This window comes from Rattus rattus, chromosome 2 (assembly GCF_011064425.1).
Source record: "Rattus rattus isolate New Zealand chromosome 2, Rrattus_CSIRO_v1, whole genome shotgun sequence".
NCBI lineage: Eukaryota > Metazoa > Chordata > Mammalia > Rodentia > Muridae > Rattus > Rattus rattus.
The window spans coordinates 12800434-12828247 of record NC_046155.1 but is presented as its reverse complement, the minus strand read 5'-3'; the positions used below and the strand labels follow the sequence as shown (position 1 = coordinate 12828247).

The 27814-nt window shown below is 37.2% G+C and overlaps 2 protein-coding genes across 3 annotated transcripts in view; both read left to right on the top strand.

Moving 5' to 3' along the window:
- Zfp91 (ZFP91 zinc finger protein, atypical E3 ubiquitin ligase) overlaps positions 1-22115 on the top strand; it is a 34291-nt gene extending 12176 nt beyond the window's left edge. Inside the window, exons 3-11 of one of the 2 annotated variants that reach the window (XM_032891671.1) lie at positions 9376-9582; positions 9811-9847; positions 10439-10540; positions 11477-11611; positions 12343-12393; positions 12750-12828; positions 13740-13854; positions 17894-17993; positions 18541-22115. In XM_032891671.1, coding sequence (XP_032747562.1) covers positions 9376-9582; positions 9811-9847; positions 10439-10540; positions 11477-11611; positions 12343-12393; positions 12750-12828; positions 13740-13854; positions 17894-17993; positions 18541-19051 — 1337 coding nt within the window. In that variant the 3' untranslated portion in view covers positions 19052-22115. The remainder of the gene's footprint in view (positions 1-9375; positions 9583-9810; positions 9848-10438; positions 10541-11476; positions 11612-12342; positions 12394-12749; positions 12829-13739; positions 13855-17893; positions 17994-18540) is intronic. The other variant, XM_032891673.1, reaches the window with a different exon arrangement.
- A 581-nt stretch (positions 22116-22696) lies between these two features.
- Cntf (ciliary neurotrophic factor) lies at positions 22697-27308 on the top strand. Its single transcript, XM_032891674.1, has 2 exons — positions 22697-23850; positions 24767-27308. The coding sequence occupies exons 1-2, from the start codon at positions 23737-23739 to the stop codon at positions 25253-25255; spliced, it is 603 nt and encodes a 200-aa protein (XP_032747565.1). The 5' UTR covers positions 22697-23736; the 3' UTR covers positions 25256-27308.
- The last annotated feature ends 506 nt before the right edge of the window (positions 27309-27814 follow it).

Sequence of the window (27814 nt, the reverse complement as noted above, 5' to 3'; positions counted from 1 at the left end):
GGTCTTGGCTCTTTGTAAATTATCAAATCTGAAGGAAGTTTACTGTGAACTCTTCCTGTTCCGTGGTTAGGTACAGATAGTATAGGGAGGATTTGGATGGACTTTTCTGTACTCTTCCATTGTGACCTCCATAACTTATGTGTGAACATGAGGAAATTGGTTACTTGCTTTTCTTTCCTTGGACTATAACGATATGACACAATTATTTGGCATGTTTATGTGAGCTAAATTTAGAGAAATGGAAAAATAATTGCTGGCACTTAGATAGGTATTTGAGGTTTGCTAGTTCTTGGTAAGACAAAATTAAGATATGAGAAGGCCTTTACACTAGCCTCTAACCCAACTAAACACAGCCTGTTTTAACTAAGAACCAATTATTAGCTGTATTTGACTTTTCTAAGCTTTAGTTGGATAAATAGGTAAACTGAAAAGCAGAGGATCAAATACTGGGTTACCCCACCTATTATACTTCATCGTGACCAAATGGCTGCAATTCCCAGAACTTTATTTAGCTTCATCTTGATTCTTAAGAGAATTAGGAAAACTATTCTAATTGGTAATATCAATATCTCATTGTCCCACTAACCATTCTTGTCAAATTGTCTTAGCTACTCTGGCTTCCTGCTGGCACCACCTTTTTCTGTTTGGTCATAATTACTTATGATAGTCTGTGTATCCTATTGTCAAATCTGTTCTCTTTGTGTAGTGAAGTGATAATTATGTAATAAAAATGTAGAGCATACAATTATTTGACAGTATTTATGGTAGTCTGAAATGAAAATGGTCCCCATAGGCTCATAGGGAACATCACTATTTGAAAGAATTAGGATATGTTGCCTTGTTGGAGTAGTTATGGCTTTTTTGGAAGAAGTATGTCACTTGGGGTGGACTTTGAGGTCTCAGAAGCCCAAACCAGGTCCAGTGACTCTCTTCCTGCTGCCTACCCATTTTGATACAGAAAAATGAGCTACCTCTCCAGTGCTATGTCTGCCTGCATGCCACATGCTTCCCATCATGACAGCCATAGACTAAATAAACCACTGAGTGTCAGCAGGCCCCAATTAAATGCTATCTTTTATGAGTTGCCCTGGTTATGGCAGTTCTTTAAAGCACTAAAACATTAACTTGGTATTATACAACCATGGATTCTTATCTAAATTTTAGATGTTTCCATTATTACCAAAGAGAACCACTACACCATCTAAGAGCAATTATTCCTCCTCTCTCCTACCCTGATTACATTCCCTACACCAAAAAGTAATTTCTACTTTTGTGTCTAGATTTTTCTGGATATTTCATATAAACAGAATCATAGAACGTATGACTTTTGTATGTATTGCATAGCACACTTTTAAGGATCATGTTTTTGTTTGGTTCCTAGTTTCTTCCACTGTCTTGAAGGCTTGGGGTTATATGAGACCCTACTGGTATAATTAGGCTACTGGAAACAGGCTTCCAAAGTTTAACCTGTCCCACCTGCAATCTCTATTTCTTCTGTCTATCCAATGAGAATCTGCCTCGTGCATCTATTGCCTTATCTTCCTGCATAATGGACAGAAATCTGTAAATTTTTCTCCCTTGCTTTTGTCAGATATTTTGAACAGTAGGCACAAAAGTAACTCATAGTACAGATGTACAAGTTTTTGTCGATTGATAGATATTTGGGTTATTTACACATTTTGGCCATGGTGAATTATGATACTATACCATTTCTGTATAAGCATTTGTTTGATTAAATCCCTGTTTTCGCATTTTGACATGTCATTTGTCTTGGCTAAGACAAAATGCCAGAGAAAACAACATACAAAAAGAAAGGCCTTATTTTGGCTCCTTGTTTCAAAGGTTTGTATCTATTTTCATTTGGTCTATGTTTCTGGGCCTATAGTTAGGCACAATTATTTTTCTCCTTTTATTGAAAATAGATCCTTTCCTCATACAGTATTATCATGGTTACAATTTTCCCTTCTCTACTCCTCCCAGTTCCTCCCTACCTCCCCTCCCATCCGAATCCATTCCCTTTCTGTCTCTCCTTTAGAAAGAACATGCTTCTAAGAGATAACAACCAAACATAACAAAATAAGAATAAACAAAAACCATCACATGGAAGTTGAGCAAGACAAACCAACAGAAGTAAAAAAGCCCCAAGAGAAGTCACAAGAATCAGAGACCCACTCATTCACACATTCAGAAGTCCCATAAAAATACTAAACGGGATGCTACAATATATACACAGTACCTGGTACAGATCCGTGTCAGGCCTGTGCTGCTGCTTCAGTCTCGGAGTTCATAAGAGTTTTGTTTGCATGGTTTAGAAGGCCTTGTTCTCTGTTGTTCTCCACTCCTCTAGCTCTAAACTCTTCTGCTTCAGATTCTTCCTTGGGGTTCCCTGAGCTCAGGAGGAATTTGATGAAAACATCCCATTTAAAGCTGTGTGTTCCAGATTGTCTTTCTGTGTAATGTCTGGCTGAGGGTCTCCGTACTCCTTTTTACATTCTACAGGAAGAAGTTTCTCTGATGGTGGCTTGAGTGAGACACTGATACGGGCTTATAGCAGAATATCATTAGAGTCATTTTATTATTACTTTTTCTTTTTAAAAAAATTATTAACTTGGTTTTTAGGTCTTTGGGCTATCTAGACTCTGGTTTTGGTTACTAAAGCAGTATTGGGTGTGCTTTCCATCTTGCTTAGTGGACCTTAAGTCAAATCAGATTACTCCCATAAGCTTTGTGCCACCATTGCCCTAGCATAATTTTACAGGCAGGACAGTTTGTAGATCAGTAGTTTTGTGACTAGGTTGGTGTTTACATTTCTCTTTTGGTAGTCTACAGAGTACCTTCACAAACCAAAGACACTAAAACGGACACCATGTAGACAGACACCAGCTCACCCTCTCCATATTCAGTAAGTTTTATGGGAGTTGTTTTCAGCAATGGAGAGCAATCTATTGTCTTGTCAGCAGTGTGGGTTGATTTGGGGGATTTCTATGGGACCCCTTTGACCCACAATGCAACTAAATGTAATTTAGTCCCAGGATTGGAAACTTCTTTGGTGATAAGAAACAGCTAGTTGGGATTCCATCTTCTTCATTCTTTGGAGACTTCACTAGGAACACCTTCATATATTTTAGGAAGTTTACACTGCACTGGGTTTCCATACCACCCCTCAGATGCCCCTCAATTCTAGTTGTCTCTCCCTGAGTTTCTATCCTCAACCCCATCTCTCCTCTTCCTCCTCTTCCCTACCTTATCTTCTTGTTCTCATGACCCAACATTACTCCCAGTCACCCATAAAATCTATTTCTTCCAGGGAGATCCAAGTGTACCCACCTAGACCTGACCTATTGTTGCTTAGTTATCATTTATTTAACAGCTAATATCCATCCACATATACGTGAATGCATTCAATATTTATCTTTGGGGATCTGTGTTAGCTAACTTGGGATGATTGGGGGGGGGTTCTGTCCATTTGTATTTCTAGTTCATATCCATCTGCAAATTTCATGTCATTCTTTTCAACAGCTGAGTAATACTTCATTGTGTAAGTGGACCACATTTTCTTTATCCATTCCTCTGTTGAGAGATATATCTAGATTGTTTCCAGTTTCTCGCTATTATGAATAGAGTAGCAATGAATACGATTGAACAAGTGTTCTTGTGGTAGGATGCAATGTCTTTTGGATGTATGCCTAAGAAGGGTATAAGCTAGATCTTGAGGTAGATTGATTTCCAGTTTTCTGAGCATCCACCATATTGATTTTCATCCACTAGTAATGGACAAGTATTCCTCTTACTCCACATCCTCACTAATGTGAGGCACTTGGGTTATTGTATTTTTTTACAGGTACAAAGTGGAATCCCAGAGTATCTTTGATTTGTATTTCCCAGGTGACTAAGGATGTTGAAAATTTATTCTTGCCATTTGAGTTTCCTCTATTGAGAATTCTGTTTAGATCTATACTTCATTTGTGGAAAGGATTATTTGTTTTGTTTTTTGACAGGATGAATTTTGTTCTTTTGTTTTTTGTCTTTTTTTGATACCAAGTTTCTTGATTTCTTTATATTTTAAGATATTAGTGTTCTCTCAGATATAGTTGGTAAAAATCTTCTCACATTCTGTAGGTTACTGCTTTGTTATTAGTGTAAAGAAAACTGCTCTATGTCAGTCAGGAGGAAGGCCTACTTCCTAACAGTCCACTAAGCTATGAGTTTATCTGTGGATTAATCTACTTAAGTTAGAGCTCTCACGAATCAGTCACTTCTGAAGGCTCAGCATTGTTACATGTCTGCTTGCATTGTACAAGGGTTCTAGTTACTTCATTCTTTCCGGCACTGTTTTTATAACTATCCTAGTCAGTATGAAATTAGTCTCATGAGGCTTTTGGTTTGCATTTCATTGATGGCTGATGTTTAGTATCTTTGCATGTGGTTTTGTTTAGCTTGTTTATTTTTAGTGAAATATTTTGTTCAAATATTGTTTATCTTTTTAGTTATTTGCCTTTTGTTAAAGTATTGTAGCAGACACAGTTTACAGATATTTTCCCCACTCTATATACTGTCTTCATTGTGAGATTTTAAAGTGTTAGCTCTTAAAGTTTATGACCCATTTTGAATTAATTTTTAAAAACTAAGAATCTAGCATCCTTCTTTGTATGTAAATACTATTTTCCCAATAACATCTGTTGAAAAGGTTGTTCATTCCCACACCCAGCAGTCTTACAACCTTATTGAAAACCTCTGTGTGTGTGTGTGTGTGTGTGTGTGTGTGTGTGTGTGTACATAGATGGATGGATGGATTTATACCATATTTATAAATAAGGTCTGAAGTCAGTTTACTGGCTTATTATGTTTAGTTTTTTACCAGTACCACACAATGGTTACTGTAACTTAATAGGTTTTAAGATTCTGAAAAACTTCCAACTTTACCCTTTTCTGCAATAGTTTTGACTACTGTTAGTCTCCAGAATTTTCATATGAATTTTAGGATCAGGCTAACAGAATCTGGATTTTTTCTTAATTTGTTTTTCTGTTTTGGGGGAGATCATCCGCTTAGCAATATTTTTTACTCCTACTTTGTAAAGGGAACTATTTTCTGGATTTTCTTTGGGGATTGTTCATTTGCTAAAAATATTTAAAACAAAATTTTTTTATTGATCTTGTATTTTGCCACATTTGTAAATTTATTAGGATATCAACCAGTTGGTCTGTATGAAAATAAGGTCATTTAATCTGTAAGCAGTAAAAGAGTTTAATTTCTACTCCCCAGCCCTGCTTGGGTTCAACCTTTGCTTTGCTTTTGTTTTCTTTCTCCTTTTTTTGGTCTAATGGAGTATTAAACAGAAGTAAAGAAGTCGTCTATGACTTTCTGCTTAGATAGAATACTTGTTCTTCAATGCCAACCAACCAGAGCTTCCAGGGACTAAGCCACTACCCAAAGACTATACATGGACTGACCCTGGGCTCCAACCTCATAGGTAGCAATGAATATCCTAGTAAGAGCACCAGTGGAAGGGGAAGCCCTTGGTCCTGCTAAGACTGAACCCCAGTGAACGTGATTGTTGGGGGGAGGTGGTAATGGGGGGAGAATGGGGAGGGGAACGCTTATATAGAAGGGGAGGGGGAGGGGTTGGGGGATGTCAGCCCAGAAACCTGGAAGGGGAATAACAGTTGAAATGTAAATAAATACTCAAGGTAATTAAGATGGGAAAAAAAGGAGGAGGAGGAGGAAGAAGAGGAGGAGAAGGAGGAGGAGAAGAAGGAGAAGAAGGAGAAGGAGACTTGTTCTTGCCCCAGAGTATGATGTTAACTGGGTTTTTTTTTGTGTCTTAGAAGTAAATGTTTGCTTTTGTCAGTTTATATCTGTTGAAAAGTTTTAGTTATATTATTAATATTTTATTTTATATATAAAAATTCATACTGTTTTGAGTCTTCAAATATGTCTCAACATTTGGTATATGAGGAATATCAATTGATATGTAGGTGTTTTTTGCTTTGGTGTTAGAATGTTGGCATCATAATATGATTGGAAAGTGTTTGGTTCAATATTTTTGAGAGTTTGAGAAAAATTAAGTTGGGTTATTTTGGTTATCTTTTCTAATATTCAATGGGATTGACTACTACGTTCTGAGCTTAGACTTCTGCATGGGGAGTTTTTGTTTTTTGTTTATGGAGTCCCTGAGTTTATATAATATGTTTAGATTTTTGTTTTTTGTTAATGTTCAGTTCGGTAGTTTCTGTATATAAACTTCTGGGTTTTGTCTAACATGGTACATAATTATTCACTGTTTTCTTAACATCTAAAGAAACTTTATTAAGTACTTTCAGCTATATATCACTAGCCCAGAAGTAAGTTAATAAAGTTTCTACTTTTTTTAGATATGTATGACATTTCTCATGGAAATGTCTAGGAAGCTCTAGGAAACTGACATACTGAAGATGAGATACAATAAGATACTAAAAATAATTGAGTATAGTTTTAGAATTGGGTGGTAGATAGTAGTTGAGATTATTATAAAGTGTGTTCTCAAGTAGTTCAGACTGCTTTGAAGAGATAATGGATATTAAAGTCAATCTAGGGAAACCTTGGAAGGAAACTGAGTGTGTTGGATAGTGGTAAGTCATCTTTGTTATAAAGTTGCAGATGATTTAGCTTGTGTTCTGTCATTGAATTAAAAGTATAGTTTATAAGCAAGGAATTTATATGTTTAGCTGAAGTTTTCTAGCAATACTTACAAGATCCTGCCTAATTTCTGTTTGCTGCTTATATAAAAGCATTTCCTGTGACAGGAAAGAAGTAGAGGAATGGATTGCTTAGCAAAAAATATCATTCATATATATATATATATATATACACACACATACATGTATATATATTCATATATATGTATATATACACATACATACCCACCCAAATTTGGTCATTTGGGAAAGTTTCAATCTGCCCAAGTAAATAATGCTTTCTGTGGCAATTTTTGCTAAAAAAAAAAAAAAAAAAACAACTAAATGTTTAGCTTATAGATCATAAACTATCTCAGTCAGCAGTTTCTTGACACATAGTAATCAATAGCTTAAGACATACCCCCTACTATGAATGATAGATTAACAAGGATTTTGAGAATTTTGTACCAGCAGAAACACTCACCACTTAGACTAGTAAGGACAAAATCAGAATGAAATGAAAAATTCTTGAGACCAAAACATAAAGGTATTTCAGTAGGAGATGTAATGCTAGCAAAAGCATACTCTTGCTACCATTGGGCTTGGAGTACAAAGCACTGTTTACAAAGATTATTCATAGGCTTTACAATCTAGTAGTATTGGCATTTTTAACACTGAAGCCTTGCCATACATTTGTATAGCTATCAGAATGATAGGTGAGACATATTACATTGCTATGTTGACATCATTATAAATGAATTGAGCCTTTTGTTATTTACATATTTAAAAACCTGGAACTATATTTTACCATGAGGTTACTGTACAGGTGAGTTTAAAATTCATGGTGTGAACCTTAGTAAAATTTAGCATCAAAGAAATCATTCCTGTTAGGACATTACTTTTAAGTAATTTTTAGTAACATTGTAGTTGAAATATCTTGAACTGTCATTGTTTTTGCTACCTCTAGTTCAAGTTCTCCTTCTGAGACCACTTTCTTAATTTAACTTGGAGCTAGCTAATGATTAGAGTCCCATGAATCAATTTCTTGGGTCAGTTTTGCGTTGTGTTTTTTACTAAAGGTACTGTTTAGCAGTGAAAAGTATTTTACTTAGAATAGCAACATAAGGATAAATGTTGTTCTTAATAGTTGGAACTTTAGTAGTGTGCTTGCATGAGCATTGGTACAAGGGCATCTTACCAAGGGGCTAAGTCATAAGGCAGTATGGCTACCTCGTTTCAGCAAACATTAACTGCCTCTCAGAGACTAGTGAGACCTTACATCAAAGGCCCCATTGCTGTGGTTTTTATCAGTACAACAGCCATAACATATTCAGAACATAGCATTTTACAGCAGTTTCCCATCTTCTGGCTCTTATATTCTTATCTCCCTTCCACAATGTTCCCTGAGCCTTGGAGTAGATAGCATAGATGTCTTAGATAGGGCTAAGCACTCAGCAGTCACTTACTCTTTGCATTTTAGTCAGTTAAGGGTCTCTATTAACCTACTGCTTAATTTAAAAAGAAACTTCTCTAGTCAAGGCTGAGAGAGCATCAAACAGTAAATGTAAACATAAAAGCAATGTGATATGTCTGGATAAGAAAAGAACAGTGATAGGTTTCCCTTCTTAAAGCATATCCTAGCTGCCTCCCAGCTAAGGGGTTTTCATCAGGTTTTCCCTGAGCATAAATTTGCTCTTAAGGAATAAACTTCAAATTCAGATCAAAAAACAGTTGATCACCCCTATCACAGTCGTGCCATTATATAGAAATGGGTATATCTTGCCTAGCAAATCAGTATTGTAGAACTCAAGGTCTACAACTGGACGAGACTGTTAATAACTTTTCCAGCACTGTGCAAAATAAGTACATTTCAATCCTATAAACTTGAGTAAGCAGAGACAAAGCATACAGTTCAGTTACAACTTGATTGTCTTATAATCGAAGGGTTTGCTGTCTTGTCTTCATCCGTAGATACTGATCATTCAGTTCTGGTCAGCAATTGCCCTTGGGATTTCTTTTATTTTGATTTGTTTTGTTTTTTGATATTTTTTATTTGCATTTCAAATGTTATTCCCTTTCCCAGTTTCCCGCCCATAAGCCCCCCTTCCCATCCCCCTCCCCCTTCTATAAGGGCGTTCCCCTTCCCAAACCATCCCCCTTCCTTCCTCCCCACCCAGACATCCCCCTACACTGGGGGGGTCCAGCCCTGGCAGGACCAGCCCTTGGGTTTTTTTAAAAAATAATCTCACTGGTCTTAATTCATGAATCTTCTATACTACCCTGAGTGATAGATTATTGGAATCCTACCTACCACATGTGTTTAGAGTTACTATTGATGGGATGAACACCATGACCATGGCAACTCCTATAAAAGAAAGCATTTACCTGGGGCTTGCTTACAGGTTCAAAGGTTTAGTCCTTTGAGAGCATTAGCAGGCGTGCAGACAGACGTGGTGCTAGAGTGGTACATCCAGATTTACAGAGAGAAATACTAGGACTGGCTTGAGCATTTTAAACACCCAGAGCCCATCCAACAGTGGAACATTTCATCCAACAAGGCCACAAAGCATTCAAATACAGGGCTATTCCTTTTTGTTTGTTTTGTTTTTGTTTTGTTTGTTGCTACTGCTTATTACAATTATTAGATTTTTAAGAATGGTTACTGGTTAACCATTGAAAAGATTACACGTTTCTTGAAAAGAATTACACGTTTTCATCTAGATCCCAAGGAAGAGAAAGAAGATGATTCTGTCCTCCCTCAGGAAGTTTCCATTACTGCAACTAGACCTAGCCGGGGCTGGCGCAGTAGTAGCAGGACCTCTATCTCTCGCCTTCGAGACAGTGAGAATACTCGGAGCTCTAGGTCCAAGACTGGCTCGTTGCAACTCGTCTGCAAGACAGAACCAATTACAGATCAACTTGATTATGGTATGGTGCAAATACATTATGCTTACTTCAGATACATAATTGGTTCTTTAATCTTAAATGTAATGTAGACCATTTACCTAAATGTTTTGGGAAACAGATAATATGTAGGTAGAATTTGTTCTAGACACATTGTAGATGGTCTCGATTTGTAAAACTGCTTCATACAGTAAGTTTACGTAAGTCTTTGGCTATGCAAGTGTCTCAGTAAATCTTGCTTTGATTTTCTAGACGTTCCAGAAGAACATCAGTCTCCCAGTGGCATTAGGTATAAAGTTTATTTTATACTTATATCTTTGAATATTTCACTGTATCAAATCTTTGGGACAATTTCTATTTGACAGAATTTTTGAACTGTTAACTGAAAAATAACTTGTTTTAAGTTGTCACACTTACTATCCAACATTTGGTCTTGAATGGAACTTAAAATGCAAAACTTTTAGTTTCCTAGTCCCAAAAACATGTCTTGAGTAACTTCTATGGATAAACTTACCTGCGTTGGGCACCAGTTTAAACTAGAGTATCTAGCTCAGTGCCTTTTATGGTACTTTAATAATTTAATGTTGGTTAGTTATTGTGTGATAGAACACATTATCAGACAAAGAATTACAAAGCCAATTCTCTAAATCTTGGTGCCTTTGGATAATTATCTCTCATTTTTACTTAAAATGTTATATTGTATTTGTGTAGTCTGAGTTCTAAGTATTACTTGTAGTAAAGTAACTTAGATTGTAGTCCAACCAGATCATAAGGATAGAAATTTTAGGTAATGTGAATTTTTGACTATGTGTAAGTATTCTAACTCAGTCCTATTAGTTCTTAAAACGAGAATTTATCATTTTCGTTTGCTTATTTGTAGTAGTGATGAGGAAGAGGAGGAGGAAGAAATGTTAATCAGTGAAGAGGAAATACCATTCAAAGATGACCCAAGAGATGAGACTTACAAGCCCCACCTTGAAAGGCATGTTTGAAATTTTACTGTACATGCTGGTAAAAAATACATAGGAATACACTTGTTTTTGTTGCATGATTAAATAAATATACAAATAATTTTAAATGAATGTTTTAGAATTATAATGTCTTATATAGCTCTCTCTTTTGAGCTGTTGAACTTTAATATATAAACTGTTCTATTTAATAGACACGTGCATGTTTTAATAAGGTTTTCTGGAATGTTTAGAATTGTTTTGCTTAGTATCTTATTTTTCTTTGTAGTTGTAGAGAGACTTGATTTTTGTGATTTCAGCCTGTCTTAGTTTGGGTTACTATTGCTATGATGAAACATCACCACCAAAAAAAAGCAAGTGGGCGAGGAAAGGGTTTATTTGGCTTACTCTTCCACATCTATTGTCTTATCACTAAAGAAAGTCAGGACAAGAATTCTAACAGGATACAACCTCAAGACAAGTGCTGGTGCATAGGCAATGGAAAGGCACTGCTTACTGGTTTGCTCAGCCTGTCCCCTGAGAGAACCCAGGTCCACCAGCCCAGGTTTGGTCTCATCCACAGTGGGCCTGCTTTCCCCCCATGAATCAATAGTTTTTAAAAATCCCCTTCAGGCCAATCTTACAGAGACATTTTTCTCAATCGAGGCTCTCTCCTTTCAGATAGTTATGACATCAAGTTGACATAAAACCAGCCAGTATAGAACAATATTTATCCATGGGTGTGCGTGCGCATACACAGACATGCACATATATGCATGTGTATGTGTACACACATCCTGGCTATGAGACATGAGTATATAATTGGTATAAAGTTGTGGTTTGTAAGCTGAGAATCGCAGCTTCAGAATACTGAGATAATGATAAACCCTAAGCTTTAACCTACTATTATAGGCTACCTTTAATGAATCCTTTGTTAGAATATTTGTGTTGAAATGTTTTTCTGTTTTCAGGGAGACCCCAAAGCCACGGAGAAAATCAGGGAAGGTGAAAGAAGAGAAAGAAAAAAAAGAAATTAAAGTGGAAGTAGAAGTAGAGGTGAAAGAAGAAGAGAATGAAATTAGGGAAGATGAGGAGCCTCCTAGGAAGTAAGTAGGCAGTTTCTACTAAAAGTGGAAACCTACCGTTCAAAGCCACAGATGCAGGTTCACATCCACGTATTTCCAGACTTGGGGCACTTGCATTTAATCCTAGCATTTGGAAGGAGGGGGCAAGCAGATATCTGTATGAGTATGAAGTCAACCTAATCTACATAGCTATTTCCCCGACTAGCCAGGGCCACATAATAAGACTCTGAAAAACCCAAACACACAAAAGACAGATGAATATAAGTCCAAATGAGCAATAAAGACAGTATTTTTAGGGGTACAGAGAGAATAGAGAAAGACAGAAAAATATCTTAGGTATGTGTGTTCTCAAAAACTAATAGGTTAAATTATGCACAAACCTTGATCACACATTTTGTTGCAAGAATAAGATTAAGTGCTTTCTTGTCTTCTTGATTGCATTTTTAATTGTATTTACATGGTAAACTTTTTACTATAACTACTTTTCAAGTAATAATATTGAAATTTATCCAGATATTCCATAGCAATTCCTAGTTTACTCCAAGATAAAGAATTAATTAAGAGTGAAATTCAAAATAAGTAAATAAATAAATAGTGAAATTACCTCAGAGTAAGTCTGGCTTGATGGCCAGATGTATTTGGTTTTTGTATTGTTGGTTATCCAATGTGTCTGCCACATGTTATTTCATGCTTAGAATATGCCTTTAGCCATATTTAGAGTATTTAGTCAACTACTCTTTCTTAAATTATAGGAGAGGGAGAAGGCGAAAAGATGACAAAAGTCCACGGTTACCCAAAAGGAGGTGAGACATTTCTGCTTCTGCTATTTATGTCCTAAGTCTGGTACTAGGCATTTGATTGATTTTTTTTTTTTTCATAAACAGAGGGGGTGTTGCTTCTTTAAAATTTTACAAATATGGGTACCTAATTCCCTGATGCACACACAGATGGTATGTTTTCATTTTCATTGCATGATGCTGAATTGTCTGAAATTCTTAGTTCTTCTATAGAACTTGCTAGCTTATTCATGTTTTTAAGCCATCAAACATTTGACGGTTTGATACTTGCGTACAAATTTTGTGAAACCTATTATCTATAATCATACTATATATGGAATACCACTTCTGTTGCTAACTTTTTTCTGACATTTCGGCATTAGAAAAAAGCCTCCAATCCAATACGTCCGTTGTGAGATGGAAGGATGTGGAACTGTTCTTGCTCACCCTCGCTATTTACAGGTCAGTAAAGTTGTTACAAGACAGTCTTTACAGTGTCCATTACTTGTCTCCTAAGATGTTACTTTGTGTGGGATTTGTAAACATTAACATAAAATACAAAGAAAAATGTTCCTAAGGGTAAAGAACAAATTCATTGGCTTTTGATTCTGAGTTCCTTAAGTCTTAAGAATGTGGAACCAACATCTGGAAAGGGGTCTTGCCAATGTACAAGGCTGAGGAACAAGAAGGAAGCATGAGAAAAAACTGAGTTCAGTTTGTTAAAAATTTTAATCCATCTGTGAGGACAGAACACATAAATGTATCTCAGCTTTATTGCATTGAAGATTTGAGTTTTCCACACAGGAACTTTGGAGGATACATTTAAACCTTAGCACATCCTATTTAATGATAAAGGACTGAAAAGTCTGAACCTGAGTACAAGACTTATTTAGATTCTCAAGTGTTACAGTATTTCCCAAAATGCAATAGTAGATTATTGTAACAACACACAGAGACATAGAATAATAGATTTTAATATCCTAAAATGATTATAGCATTCAAACTCTAGTAATTTCTTTGAGAATAGTACAAAATGGATGATTTTTTTTTTATTTTGATTTTTTTCCCGCCTTAAGTTAATAGATATTTCTTGAACTTGTTGGGATTCTGATTGTGTACAAGTCTGGCATGAAATGGGAATGGGAAATAGGAAATGTTGCTTAGGAAATGCCTGTTAGTCTTTGCAAGCAAGTATAAGACTATGGCCTTACTTTTGGATTGTGATTCTATTAACAGTAATTGTGGCTACTATTTGGGGGGGGGCATAATATGCCACTTGCACACTCATTACTGTGCTTATATTTTACAAAAAATGAGGATAGAGAAATCTTACCTTTTTTTTTTCCCTTTTTCCTTTCCTTTTGCTATTTTAGCACCACATTAAATACCAACATTTGCTGAAAAAAAAATATGTATGTCCCCATCCCTCCTGTGGACGACTCTTCAGGCTCCAGAAACAACTTTTGCGACATGCAAAACATCATACAGGTATATTTCTAAGTAAAAGGTTTACCGAAAAGCCAAACAAATTAAACTTGTGTATATAGAATAATAATAAAGCAAGATTTTCTAGTACAAGTCCTATTAAAAGAACCTAGTTGGGGAAAAGTTATGAAAATACATATTAGCAAAATATAAACATAAAAGTTTAAATATGACATTTTTGAATTGTGCTTGGTCACATATTTATAACCACAGCACTGGTAAAACTGAGTTTGAGTTCCCAGCCAGACTGGACTATATAGATAGAACCTGTTTTAAATGATAGAGATAGAAAAGATGTGTAAGGTCTCATTAAGAGGTCCTGGCTAGCTTGGAACTCACTGTGAAGACCAGGTTGGCCTCAGGCTCTGAACAAACAGTCCTGCTATAGTCTGCCAACTATTAGAGTTTTCTAGTGTTAAATACCCTTGTTGGGATAAAGCACTTTCCCTGAAAGCAGGAGGACCAGAGATCAGATACCCTAGAATCCAGGTAAAAGCCAGGCAGGCATGGTGGCAGCCTGTAATCCTAGTGCTTGGGAAAACAGGAGATAGTATTTCTAGAGTAATTTGAATAGCTGAAATCAGTGCTTTCTGGGTTTCAAAGGCAATCCTGCCTCAAAGAATGAGGTGGAGAGTGATTCCAAAAGTCACCTAAATTAAGCTTCATGTAAACATGCAAAAATAAATATTTTAAACCAGCAGACATGAATATTACAGGATATGATCAGACAGAACATTTATTCTTTGACTTCTGAATTTTTTTCGTAATGGGAATATTGATCTTTTTTACTTAGCATGTATTCTGTGTCAATTGTAAACTTATACATAGCCATGCTAATCTGTTTACTCAGTAACACTAAGTGGTATTTTTTTACTTAATAAAACCAGAAGTTTAGCACAATTAAGCAATTTGTTAGTGATCATCTAGTTAAACTAACAGAACAAGGATTTTTCAATTCTGCCACAGGTAAATACTTGTCAATAAAGATAGAAACTTGATCATAGCGGCACGGGAATAAAAGTAGAGTGAATATTAATGAGAAAGCCTAAACAATAAAGGAGGTTTGCTTTCATTTAATGTCTAACTGTTAAATAGCTTGAGATGATTATGTTTGGAGATCTTAAAATCTAGTTACTGAATTTGTTCGCAAATTCTATCAAAATAACTCATATGTATAGAAGCTAATTAATGTTATGGAGTAGGCTCAAATTCCATTCATTTATAGCCACAATCTCAAAGAAATTCTGCTTTAAGCATGAATTGTTTACCTATTCTAACACACACACACACACACACACACCATATCCAGTTGGCACATAGTACTAATTGGATAAGTCTCACACTTGAGAATTATATATCTGTTCTCTCTTCAGTCTTAGACAATAAGACTTAAAATTCCCTTTGAAATATTATGTCCCTTACCTAACTGATAATGATAGAGATACTCTTGTCAGATGTACACCCGGCGTACTTGCCTATTCTGTGAGATTCCTCTTCACTCAGTTGTTGTCTTAGCTGTACAAAGGCTTTTCGATTTTTTTTTTTTGCAAGGCTTGTCACTTGTCAGTTATTAGTGTTAATCCTGGGTAAATGGAATCATAAGTTCTTTCCTACACCTATATCTTACATTTTCTTCTAGTAGTTTTAGTGTTTTATGATTCACATTGAAGTGTTTGATACATTTGTATTTAATTTTTGTAGAAGGTGATAACAGGTCTGATTTCAGTAGACATCCAATTTTCCCAGCACCGTTTGAAGATGCTGTCTTGACTCCAGTATTTGTGTTGGCATCTTTTTATTATTGAATTTTATAATCTAATTTGATTTAATAATTTTGTAATTAAAACATATTAATGTTTAATAAATACCATCCCCCAAAACAACTTAGGGAGGGAAGGGCTTATATTGCTGACATATCTACATTATAGTTCATCAAAGGAAGAACTAAAGAAGATGCCATAGTAGACATTGTTTAATAGCCTGCTCAGCATACTTTCTAACCCCTGGGCTACCTGCCCAGTGGCACCAGTAGCAGTGAACTGAGAGCCCTGCAACATCAGTTATTAATTAAGAAAGTGTAGCGCAAGCTTACCCACAAGCCAGTCTACTGGAAGCATTTCCTCAGCTGAGATTTCTTTTTGAGAGTAGAGCTTGTATTAAGCAGACAACAGAGCATCTTCAAATATCAGGTGACTATACTTGTGTATAAGTGTGTTTAGATTGTGTATTTTGTTCCATTGATCTACACATCTATTTTTATGCTGCTACCACACTTCTACTATAGCTCTGAAATATATTTTGAAATTGTTTGGTTTGGTTTGGTTTTGGGGTTTTTTGTTGTTGTTGTTGTTTTTGGTTTTTTGTTTGTTTGTTTGTTTGTTTTGCTCAGGATTACTTTGGCCACCTAGTATCTTTTAGGATTACATAAAGAACAGAACATTGGGGGCATTTTCATTCTGGTTGCATTACATTTATAAATTTCATTTGATAAAACATTCATTTTCCCACTATTCTAATCCGTACTCATGAGAGATCTTTGTTTTGCAGTGCATTTCTCAATGTCTTTATTCAGAGATTTAGTTTTTATCATCACGGTCTTTTACCTCCATATTTAGGTTTAATCCTAGATACTTTATAATTTCTTTAAGGGGAATGGGCCCTTATCTTGGTTTCTTCGTTGTATAGAAAGGCCGCTGTAGATTGATTTTTTTTTTTCTTTAATACTACAACTTTATAGAAATTGTTGATTGGTTCTAGAAGTTTTATGGTAAAAATTTGGATCTTTGTTATGTATAGTGTATCATTTAAATAGGGCATATTTGATCTTTCTTCTGCTTTTGTATACTTTTAATTTCCTTCTCTTATCCTGTTGATTCAAGCAGTGTTGAAATGGAGTGAAGCTAGAGGATAGCCTTCTCTTGTTCCTGATATTGATTGGTTGGTTGGCTGGTTGGTTGGTTGGTTGGTTGGTTGGTTGGTTGGTTGGTTGGTTGGTTGATTTGTTGATTTATTTTGGTAGAGGAATTTAGATTCACTTAGCAGACATAGTTCTAGGTGTGTCTATCCAGGGTTCCTGGGAAAGTGTAGTGATGTTTTGAATATGGGCATCAGCACTGTACTGCCAACTAGATTATGGAGGTCTGAAATGAACTGAGTAATTGCATTCCCTTCCATCTGTTTCTGGATATTCATCATGGACGAAGCTTTCCCTCCAGTGAATTGCAATCAGCTCATTTGTAGGTGAAATAAACCGTTTTTCCAGTTATTTGTCTGTTACTTGGTCACAACAACAATAAATGATGTAACTTAAACCTGAGAGATGTTCACCCTTAACCGATACGTCTAAAAGAATTTTTAAAAATTCTTACAGGATGTCATAACAGCATATCTTGATGCATTACTCCTCAGTTGGACGCTTGCTAGATCCACCTTACCCCTGTATCCTCTTTTTTTCTTTCTTTCTTTCTTTAACGAGTATCTCACAGTAGCTATCTTCTTGGCCCTCCACCTCTTAATATCTTTTTGTGATACTTCATGATTATGAGAGCATTCTGGATTTTTTTCAAAGATTTCACATGTCTATTGAGATGACCTTGTGGTTGGTTGGTTTGTTTGTTTTGGTTTTTGTCTTTGAGCCCATTTATATATTGAGTTCATTTCTGCATCTCTGAGATATAACCATATATCTTTTTGGTATATGTCTGTATTCAGTTTGCAAGTATTTTATTGACAGTTTTCGCATATATGTGTGTCAGGGATATATTAGCCTGTTGTTTTCCTGTTGTGTCTATACCTGGTTTAGTTATTAGAGTGATACTGGCTTTTAATATTTTTCTTAAGCCGATTTTATGTTGCTTAATGTATGAACTAATAATCAAACATTTTTTTTGGTGTTAAATTTAGCTTTCTCAGAATACTTCCTCACTGTAGAGTGTGTTATGTGCTGTAGAGTAACTGCCAGAAGACTTGCTCACCTGCAAACTGCAGAAAGCACTTAGCAGGTGCCTTAATGGAACATTAACCACATTACTTTTCTTCTTAGACCAGAGGGATTATATCTGTGAATACTGTGCTCGGGCTTTCAAGAGTTCCCACAATCTGGCAGTACACCGGATGATTCATACGGGCGAGAAGCCATTACAGTGAGTGTTTACTTAATAGTGAACATCTGGGTAGAAGTGCAATTTATCTTGCATGGAGATTGTCCCTTAAAAATATTTCAGTTGGGGGTTCAGGATTTAGCTCAGTGGTAGAGCGCTTGCCTAGCAAGCGCAAGGCCCTGGGTTCAGTCCCCAACTCTGAAAAAAAAAAAAAAAAAAAAAATTACAGTTGACACTGCTGTATACTTTTACTAAATTAAAGACTGAATATTGGGAAATTTTTTGTTGCTTTTTTTCTTTGCTTTACGCTTCTTTTTAAATGTATCTTTATTAGTTTGAGAATGTATTCTTCCTTAACCACTTCCCACCCAACCCCAACCCCCTTATGTAAATAGTCCATGAATGCAATTTATGCTTCCTATGTGCTTAAGTGTGTGCTTGTTTTGCTGTTTCTTAAACAACAAAAAAGTTTTTTAGTTAGCTTACTTAAGCTTTCGTAAGTATTGTATGGCTATGTAAATTTTTCAGTTCTTACCTGGCCCTTGATTTAAGATTCCTCCTTGATCGTTTACCTTTGTATTTCCTTTAGATGTGAGATCTGTGGATTTACTTGTCGACAAAAAGCATCTCTTAATTGGCACATGAAGAAGCATGATGCAGACTCCTTCTACCAATTTTCTTGCAATATCTGTGGCAAAAAATTTGAGAAGAAGGACAGTGTAGTGGCACACAAAGCAAAAAGCCACCCTGAGGTGCTGATTGCAGAAGCTCTGGCAGCCAATGCGGGTGCCCTCATCACCAGCACAGATATCCTGGGCACTAACCCAGAACCCCTGACACAACCTGCAGATAGTCAGGGGCTTCCTCTTCTTCCTGAGCCCTTGGGAAACTCAACATCTGGAGAGTGCCTACTCCTAGAAGCTGAAGGGATGTCAAAGTCATACTGCAGTGGGACAGAACGGGTGAGCCTTATGGCTGACGGGAAGATCTTTGTGGGAAGTGGCAGCAGTGGGGGCACTGAAGGGCTGGTCATGAACTCGGATATACTCGGTGCTACCACAGAGGTTCTGATTGAAGATACAGACTCTACTGGACCCTAGTGCAAAGGAAGACTTTGGGCACTGGGACAGTACAGACTTTGTATTTAAAAGATAAAAAGGACAAAAAAAAATTTAAAGCATTTAAAAATCTAGTAAAAATAACTGAAGGGCCTGCTCTTTGCATTGTGGATCACAACACACACACATACACACACACAAACACACAATCCCCATTCCGGGAACTCTCTCTTCTCATCCTTAAAATATTGATGTAACCTTTACCAGAAAGGTTGATGAAAAAGCAGCAACATACTAGGTTCCAGCCAATAGCAGACTTCCTGCTCATTGGCAGATCTCCTTTTCCCAACCTATAACTCTGATGTGCTCTGGATCAGCTTTGAACTCATAATAGTATATTACTGTCATCTAAATCCTTTTTCCTATACTACTGCCCTATGGCTCTGGCTTCTCCCCACTGCAACAACCAACATTTATCCTCAAATATATAATTCTATTTCCTGGAGGCTGGCAGCTTAACTTGGCACTTTAGGGCCCCTTGGCAGGATGCTGTTAAAACAGCACGCATCTCTCACCCCTCTTCCATTACTCACTGGGTTTGGGGAAGGAAGGATACATGGGGACCACCTCCCTCCCTTTCAATGGATCCCAGCACCTCAGTTTCCCCCCACTCCTGAACCTCCATATTGCTCTTAATGGTGCTCACTTGCTTGGAAGCAGGCTCCCAAGAGAGAGGGGACTGCCCTCTCTACAGTCTTTCTGGCTGTAAGATAGGGCTCTATGTCAGTGAGAAAAGTCCCAGGCTAATGGCAGAAATTTGCACTTTGAACATGTGTGTTTTTGTGTTGTGGAACCTGAGATTCCTTATTTATTAATGGAAAGTCTGATTTTTGGGGGGGAGGGTCTTTGTTGCTATGTTTTGTGGGGCTGGGAGAGTAGATTATTCTGACATGGGATCCTTCCTACAAGAGGTACTTTGAAGGCAAGGCTTAGAGTTAAAGAAGCACAGCCAGCCTCTAAAATCATAGTTCTCCAGTGGCCTTTAAAGAAAGCTGGTCCTCAGCACTAACAGAATCACTACAGTAGCCTAGTGCTTTTTTGGAAGCCTTAGGGAAGTTTGATAGGTTTGTGGTAACTAGTGTGCTCTTTGAGATTTTAAGAGCATTGAGATAAAAAGAAGTTTGAGGGGATGAGGAATGTTGGTCAAGGTCTGAATCACACATAAAAGATTTTCTCCTGTGAATTTATCTTCTCTCTCTTCACCATTTCTTTGCATATATATCCCTGCTGGCCCCTTGTTTTGATTTTGGATTTTGTTTTGTTATTGGTCATTCCAGCTCTCAGTTAGTGGAAGACCAGACCCTGTCATTCATGAAGGAACAAAAATCTAAAAGTGCTAGAGATTTGGTTAAGAGTAAACTGTTCTGTCTTATCTCCCCTTTAGAAGAGATAAAGCTTCAATAGACAAAAACAAAATGAAAATCTGTACAATAATGTTTTTTGGTTTTCCCCAGAATTACCTATTTTCCTCCAAGTAGAGATTTTAATCCAATGCCTTGTAGATTGTTTATTACTGTCAGTGGGAGACATGGATCGTGTTTTTACATGCTTATACCTCTCAGAAGACTAAAACCGTAATTCAGCTCATTTTTTGAAACTTAGAAGTGCAGTTCTTCCCTGTGTACTTCAGAATCAGCCATTGAAGACTGGGCCAGCTGTTGTCAGAAATACATGATGACTATTGGGAAAAATAAGAGTCTGACTGAGAACAAAATAAGGAGCAGCTTGTTTTTCACAAACACTAAAACTGTGGAGTTTATCGAATTTTCTCTGCTTGATTTTTTTTTTTTCCCCAAAAGGAGAATAACAAAATGTCATCTCTGAAAGACGCTTACTGTACACCCACCTATGTCAGTGGTTGGGATGCCAGGAAGGAGGGAGGAAGACACCTACAGGAACAGTCTTAAACACATTATTGTTCCCTCTAGGGTGTTGCAGAAGGCGTGAAGACAGGCTTTCCTGTCTCACAGAGTTTGCGGTTGACTTGGTACATTGCATAGATTTGAAAATACTGTAAGAGTAATTATAAATGGATCAGCAACAAAGTTGCTCCACTTGATACTGTTTCTCTAGTATCTGTGTCCTATACTTACCCTTGTTTTTCACATTTAGATTGTCTCCATAAGTTAGAGTGGTTACTCATCAGATAGATCCACCCACAGCAAAGCAAACTGCATAGTAAACATCTCATTTGGGGGGATGGGGGGAAATAAGTTTATTGCTGTACTTCACTCTGCTCCCCACAAAAGCAGGTAGCTCTAATACTTAGAAACTTCCTGTCCTCACTGGGGTTGGGGTAGGATGTAAAGGGGGCGAGGTCATCTTAGCTGCCATCTGTTGACAAGTTATTTTAGCAGTTTGCAGTAAACTTTTCATGAATTCATATTTTTCCATTTGAGAGCTAGTGCTAACATAGTAAAAAGTCAGTATGAGCAAACTAAGCCGCATACCATTTCCTTTTCTCCCATGCCACTCATTTAATTGTCCTTCTAAGGGGTCCTTTTAATCTTGAAAATCGATATTTCATACTCATTTTGTTATCTTTTAAGTAGTCATACCTCCATTTTCAATTGGCAATTGTAAATTTTTAGATATAGTTGTGATAATTACTCGGTATTTCTGGGAGTTATGTGGCCTCCTTGCTTGGATCGCTAATGTATTTTGCATAATTAGGCCCTAACACATTTTACAGGGTTTAGTCAGACACTGGCTGGGAGTTCTGGGAATGAGCAAAGAAAACATCAGCATAGAGCACTTGGACCTCCCTTGCACCTGTTTGGAGGATGAACATGAACTACCACCAACCTAAGTGAGGTCTTACAGCCTTGCTGCAGGACTAGTTTCCCTCCTGTCTTTCTATCAATTTTCCACTATACTCAAGAAAATAGGAAAATTGTAACGGGGCAATTATATCTCCTAAAACTTTTTGCCTGTTAAAATGCGCAGGGCCCTTTTCCTGTGATGAGAGATAGGTGGTTACTTGATCTAGGTTTAAAGTTATGTAAAAGAAAAAAATTATAATAAAAGGGATACTTTGCTTTTAAAATCTTGTTTCCTTTTAATCTAGGTAATCATATTCAAAATAAGTATGTAAAGAAGAAAAATAAAAGTTGTCTTGGAAGCAATTGGTCTTCCTTGGTTGTACTGAGTTAGTCATGCAAGGGTAAAACAGTTGATGCTGCTAAATGAGGAAAACAGATGCCCCTGGGGTAGGCTTTTGTATGCAGCTCATTGCTCTTTGTTAAGAGTTGGGAAGCGCTGCTAATGCCCAACAGGCCTTGTAGCTCTGTTTGGCCGACTCCACATAGAGTTTTGGTTGCTTTCTAGGGGATGTTAAGGATACTATCTATGAAGTACAGATTACTGTGGTTGCATTTACCATCAGTGCCTCTTAACTAAACTTTCGTGTCAAGTAATAACTTTAAAATAAGAAAACATAATCTAACCTTGCCAGTTCTACGGCAGCCTTTTCTCATTATTGTTCACCTATGTCAATTTGCTACTGAAGTGTTTGAACTTCTTGGCAATATCTGTGATATAAAATAAGGACATTCACTGACCTGTTTCAGGTTGAAACTTTGAAACTTTAGCCTATTAACATCACCCACTGAGTGCAGTTCAATAGAATGACAGATCAGTAAGACCTCTTTAACTCTTTTGTCTTCATTTCAAAGCCTTGTTCATTCCCTTGCTAAGCATGGAGTATGACGGACTGGGAAGAAAAAGAAGCATGTTGTCACTTGAGTAAAACTGCCTGAGAAACGTTACCAAGTTTGGGTTGGGTGTTTCCTTTGGGAGAGAACAGGCCTAAACAGTGTCTTTCACATCCTTTCGCTACCAGGAAGGCACCATGATTGAGATTAGAGATGCTCCTTTAGCTAATTTTTAAACAAGTCTAAACCTTCCAAATAATGGGAACGGAAACATGGCTACAAAGGACCTGTATCACGTAGTCTTTGTTCCTTGCATGTATCAGGAGCTACCCAAAGGAATTGTAAAGTCAGTGGGAGTTAGGGGGGAAGAGCCAAAGAAGACCAGTGCAGAAATATGAATCTAGCATATTGCACTCATTTCGTAGATAAGTTTCTTATATCAAATGAGAAAACTATTATTTACACCCAAAGAACACTATTTAGCCCAGAATTACTCAAGAATCCAATGAAGTTTAAATGTGTAGCATAATATCTGACTCATTTAATAAATGATACCTATTTTAATACTACATTTTGCCAGGATAAAACAAATTAAAATACAGCAAGCATAGAAAGTAGAATAGTAAAATCAAATTATATGGGTAAATACCAGACTACATTAGGCAAGGGTGGGTGTCATGAGGATTAGTGTGATAGTGACCTTGTTGCTAAGTACAAAAGCAAAACAATGACATAAAAACAAGTGCTAACTACTGAGTGGAGGAGAGATGGAGGCAGACGCTTCGGGAAAAAAAAAAAAACTGATTAAAAGGGCCCTTTGATTCCACAGGCACAAAATCCACAGCCAGGAATTTGCTGCCACCTCTGAGTCAGGCAGGGGGTGGGGATGGGGGTGCACAATCCCATTAGAGAATGCCCAGTAGATTTAGTCTGTGGGAGTCACATTTCTTATTTGGACTAGTGAAGACAGAAGCAAACCAGCTCACTTGTTTCCTGGGACAGTTGATTTAGGGGATGGCTTTCGCAGAGCAATCACCTCTGACCCTTCACCGCCGGGACCTCTGTAGCCGCTCTATCTGGCTAGCAAGGAAGATTCGTTCAGACCTGACTGCTCTTATGGAATCTTATGTAAGTTGACTATTTTGCTGTTGTCTGGTTGTCTGTTTCAACTCTTCAGCCCAACTCTTAACCATCATGTTCCAACCCCCATAACCAGTTATAAAAAACTCTAATGTGTATGATATATACATACACATATATATGTGTATACGTAGGTATGTATGTATCCCTAGTCATTCATATATTAAACACCTATAATTTGGCATGTTCTTTTCCCTTGAGAAAATTCACATACCTTAAGTGTCTTCATCCAAGCTGTTTAAGGTGAACAGGTCCTTAAGTGAGAATAAACATCATTTGGTTGCCTTTTTCTCAATTCTACCAAGGTAGACTGGGGGCTTTCTAAGTCTTGGTTCTTCATAGAATTTTTGAACCTTAGAAATAAAAAGATTACAGAATTAAGAAAAATTTTGGAATTTTAGAGAAATATATAGTTGCCCTCTGTACAGTATAAGCTTACCTACATTTTAGTATTCATCAGAACTTGTAACAAAGAACAACTGTCAAATAAGAGTCTTTGGAAAATGTTAAATTAACCACAGTTGTGGGCTTGTTTTCTCATAAAGGGCCTCTGTCTAAAAACCTGCTGTGGTACTATTCCAAACCTCTGATCAAAGTTATAAATTTAATTTCTCTTAAGAATTGATAACTTTGGAAAGCCTTGCCAGATATGAGACTAAGATGCTTACCTTTTTAAAAACCAGTTGTATTCTAAAGGATTGATACCACTTTGAGAGTGGACATTGGGGATAGGAAAATTCAGGTGGTGCTGTGTGATCATGACTCCTCATATGAAGGGTTTCCATTCTAGACATTTTCTTTACAACTTGGATCACTGACTATGGAAGTCAAGGAGATAGTATTTGTGATTGAAGAAGGAAATTGAGATGATACCGAACATGTGTTTTGCTATATCCTTGGCTAGGTAAAACATCAGGGCCTGAATAAAAATATCAACCTTGACTCAGTGGATGGTGTACCAGTGGCAAGCACTGATCGTTGGAGTGAGATGACTGAGGCAGAGCGACTCCAAGAGAACCTCCAGGCTTACCGTACCTTCCAAGGGATGTTAACCAAGCTCTTAGAAGACCAGAGAGTACATTTCACCCCAACTGAAGGTGACTTCCATCAGGCGATACATACTCTTATGCTCCAAGTTTCTGCCTTTGCCTACCAGCTAGAGGAGTTAATGGTGCTTCTGGAACAGAAGATCCCTGAAAATGAGGCTGATGGGATGCCTGCCACAGTTGGAGATGGTGGTCTCTTTGAGAAGAAGCTATGGGGATTGAAGGTCCTTCAAGAGCTCTCACAGTGGACTGTGAGGTCTATCCATGACCTTCGTGTCATTTCTTCTCATCAGATGGGAATCTCAGCACTTGAGAGCCATTATGGGGCCAAAGATAAGCAGATGTAGCCATTCGCTCATACCTCTGTCTCTCTTTTTGATCTAATGAAATATTGATAGTTCCCTGGAGCCTAGTTTTCTCAGCATCAATTTTGGAACACTTTAGACCACATGCATTTCATCAAGTAGGGTTGGCCCACATATGAACAGATAGATATACATGATTATTCTGGCTATGCAAATGTGTGCACCCATTTTGTTTGCATTGATGGTATAATAAATGATGCCACTATCCTTCCACCATAGTACTGCTTTAACCTTCCTGATACTAAGTAACCTTTTCAGGTGTTTAACAGTCTTACAGGCAGAAGAGAAATTGTAACTAGTTTTGGCTGACTTAGTCTTTTGAAAAGACTGAATAAACAAATTGGAAGTCCTAGACTATCTTCATTCAAACTACCCTAATAAAAAGAGTATTGTTGTACAGAGGCAGTGAGTGTTCCATGGGCTTTGTATATTCTGTAAAACTTTACATCTTTGTCCTGGAGGGGAAGATGTGTCTTCCAATCTATCCCCAGCATTGAAAAACAACCCTTGTTACAGATCCTCAGGAGTCAGCAGCATCCCACCATGTTAAAGGACTATTTGTTGCCCACATCTTCAGATTACATTTGAGAAGGAAAAAAAAATGGGGCCTGCAGTACTTCCATACTTGGGGCTGAGGATATGCAGTAGCAGCATGGCTTAATGTGGACTAATGTATTTGGATATTGGGTTAATCTCCGTTTATAGCAAGTTGACAGATCTGTCATATAGGTACTATGACCAGATGTTCATGGACAGAGGTGGATAAAATGCTACTCAGGTTAAAGAGTCACAGGTCTCTAGCTTAATTTTACATTCTCCAGGCTTAGTCATGAAGGGAGGATGAGGCCTAGTTGGCCCCCAGTGAGAATGCCAGAGATTCTTAAACACAGTAAAGCTCTACTTTTAATGTTCTTGTAAGAGCCACTGGTGTTGAAGGCTAGGAAACACATTCCTGGGGAGGGTCATTTGCAGTGAGGCCTGTACACTGTGAATCCAGAATTTGTCAGTATCATTTGTTTTTACTTATCTTTAAAACCCAAGAGACCTTGAGTTGGGGACCTAAGTCTAACCACATTCTGCCTCATAAATGGGGAGAGCTAACTTCTATAAGTTTCATGATACAGGGATATGTGACCCGTCTTGTATCCTCTTATATAGGGGTTCCATACAGGGTAGTATGGAACTCCAAGTACATGACAGGACTCAGCCAAGCACTGTGGTAGCTCAGGGGAAGCGAGACCCTGCTTTCCACTCTGTGTGTGGAAATACATTTGTGTCTATAAGAAATAAAGAGACCAAAACCCATAGTGGATTATAAAGAATTGAAAGATCACTTACAGCCACAAGTATGCTTCCCAGGTTGGTGGAGTATAATATAGAATATCCTTGAAGATAGAAACACCAAGAGTTGACTCCTGAAAACAAGTTAGACAACAGTGAACATCTGAAAACAGCACAATAAAAGACCTTTTTATTTTATTCCATTCATGATTTTGGTATAGATAGTTAATTTTCTATTAAGTTTAGGCTTATTTTTCTAATTTTTTAAATTTTTTTATTGGTTATTTATATTTCAAATGGTAACCTCTTTCCCAGTTTCCCCTATCATCCCCTCCTCCCTGCTTCTATGAGAGTGCTCCCCTACCCACCGCCCACTGCCACCTCACCATCCTAGATACTGGGTCATCAAGCCTCAGAACCAAGAGCCTCACCTCCTATTGATGCCAGATAAGTCCATCCTCTGCTATATATAGATTGATCCAAGAAACATTCTTAAGAATCTCAAGCATATGGGTATTTATTTTGAACACCAAACATTTCATTTTTTCTTTTTATCCATGACTATCAAAAATTCTTTAAAAGCTTTTGTAGTGAGATTGTTTTTACTGCTTTTCACTTTTGAATGTGCACTAGCATTAAGAGGGTTCATTTTTGACCATGAAGCTCAAAGTTTATCTCTTTAAAGAATTCATATTCTTAAGTTGTTTTGTCAGCATTTTTTAAATTAGTATATGTTAACAAAGTCATATTTAAAGAACAGCGTGACTACAATTTCATTATGGGGAATAATATTATAAGCAGTCCGTATCATGAATGATCCCTCTTCTAGGGTTTTTGTGGCTCACAGGTGTGACAGATTGCAGGATTTTCAGAAAATAGTGAGTCTGGCTTATGCTTTATTTGGTTAATTCAGGAAACTTGTTGATGGTACATGGCAGCATCCCAGCACTGGGGAAGCTCAAGGATTGGGAGTTAGAGGCATGCTTAGACTGTGTAGTAAGAATCTATGGACCTGCACATACCTCAAAAAGGAAAACACACTTACAGTGTGCCTCATAGTGTATACAAACCCTTCAGAAAAGAAAAAATGTGGGGAGGGTCTGGGGAGATGTTTCAGTGGGTAAGAGTTATAAACTGGAGTTTGAATCCCTAGGTAAAACTTGAACGTAATTTTATGTGCCTGTAATGCCAGCATTGGAGAACAGAAACTGAGCAGATCCTTTGAAGCTCACTGGCCTTACCAAGATAGTGTCCTGTGAG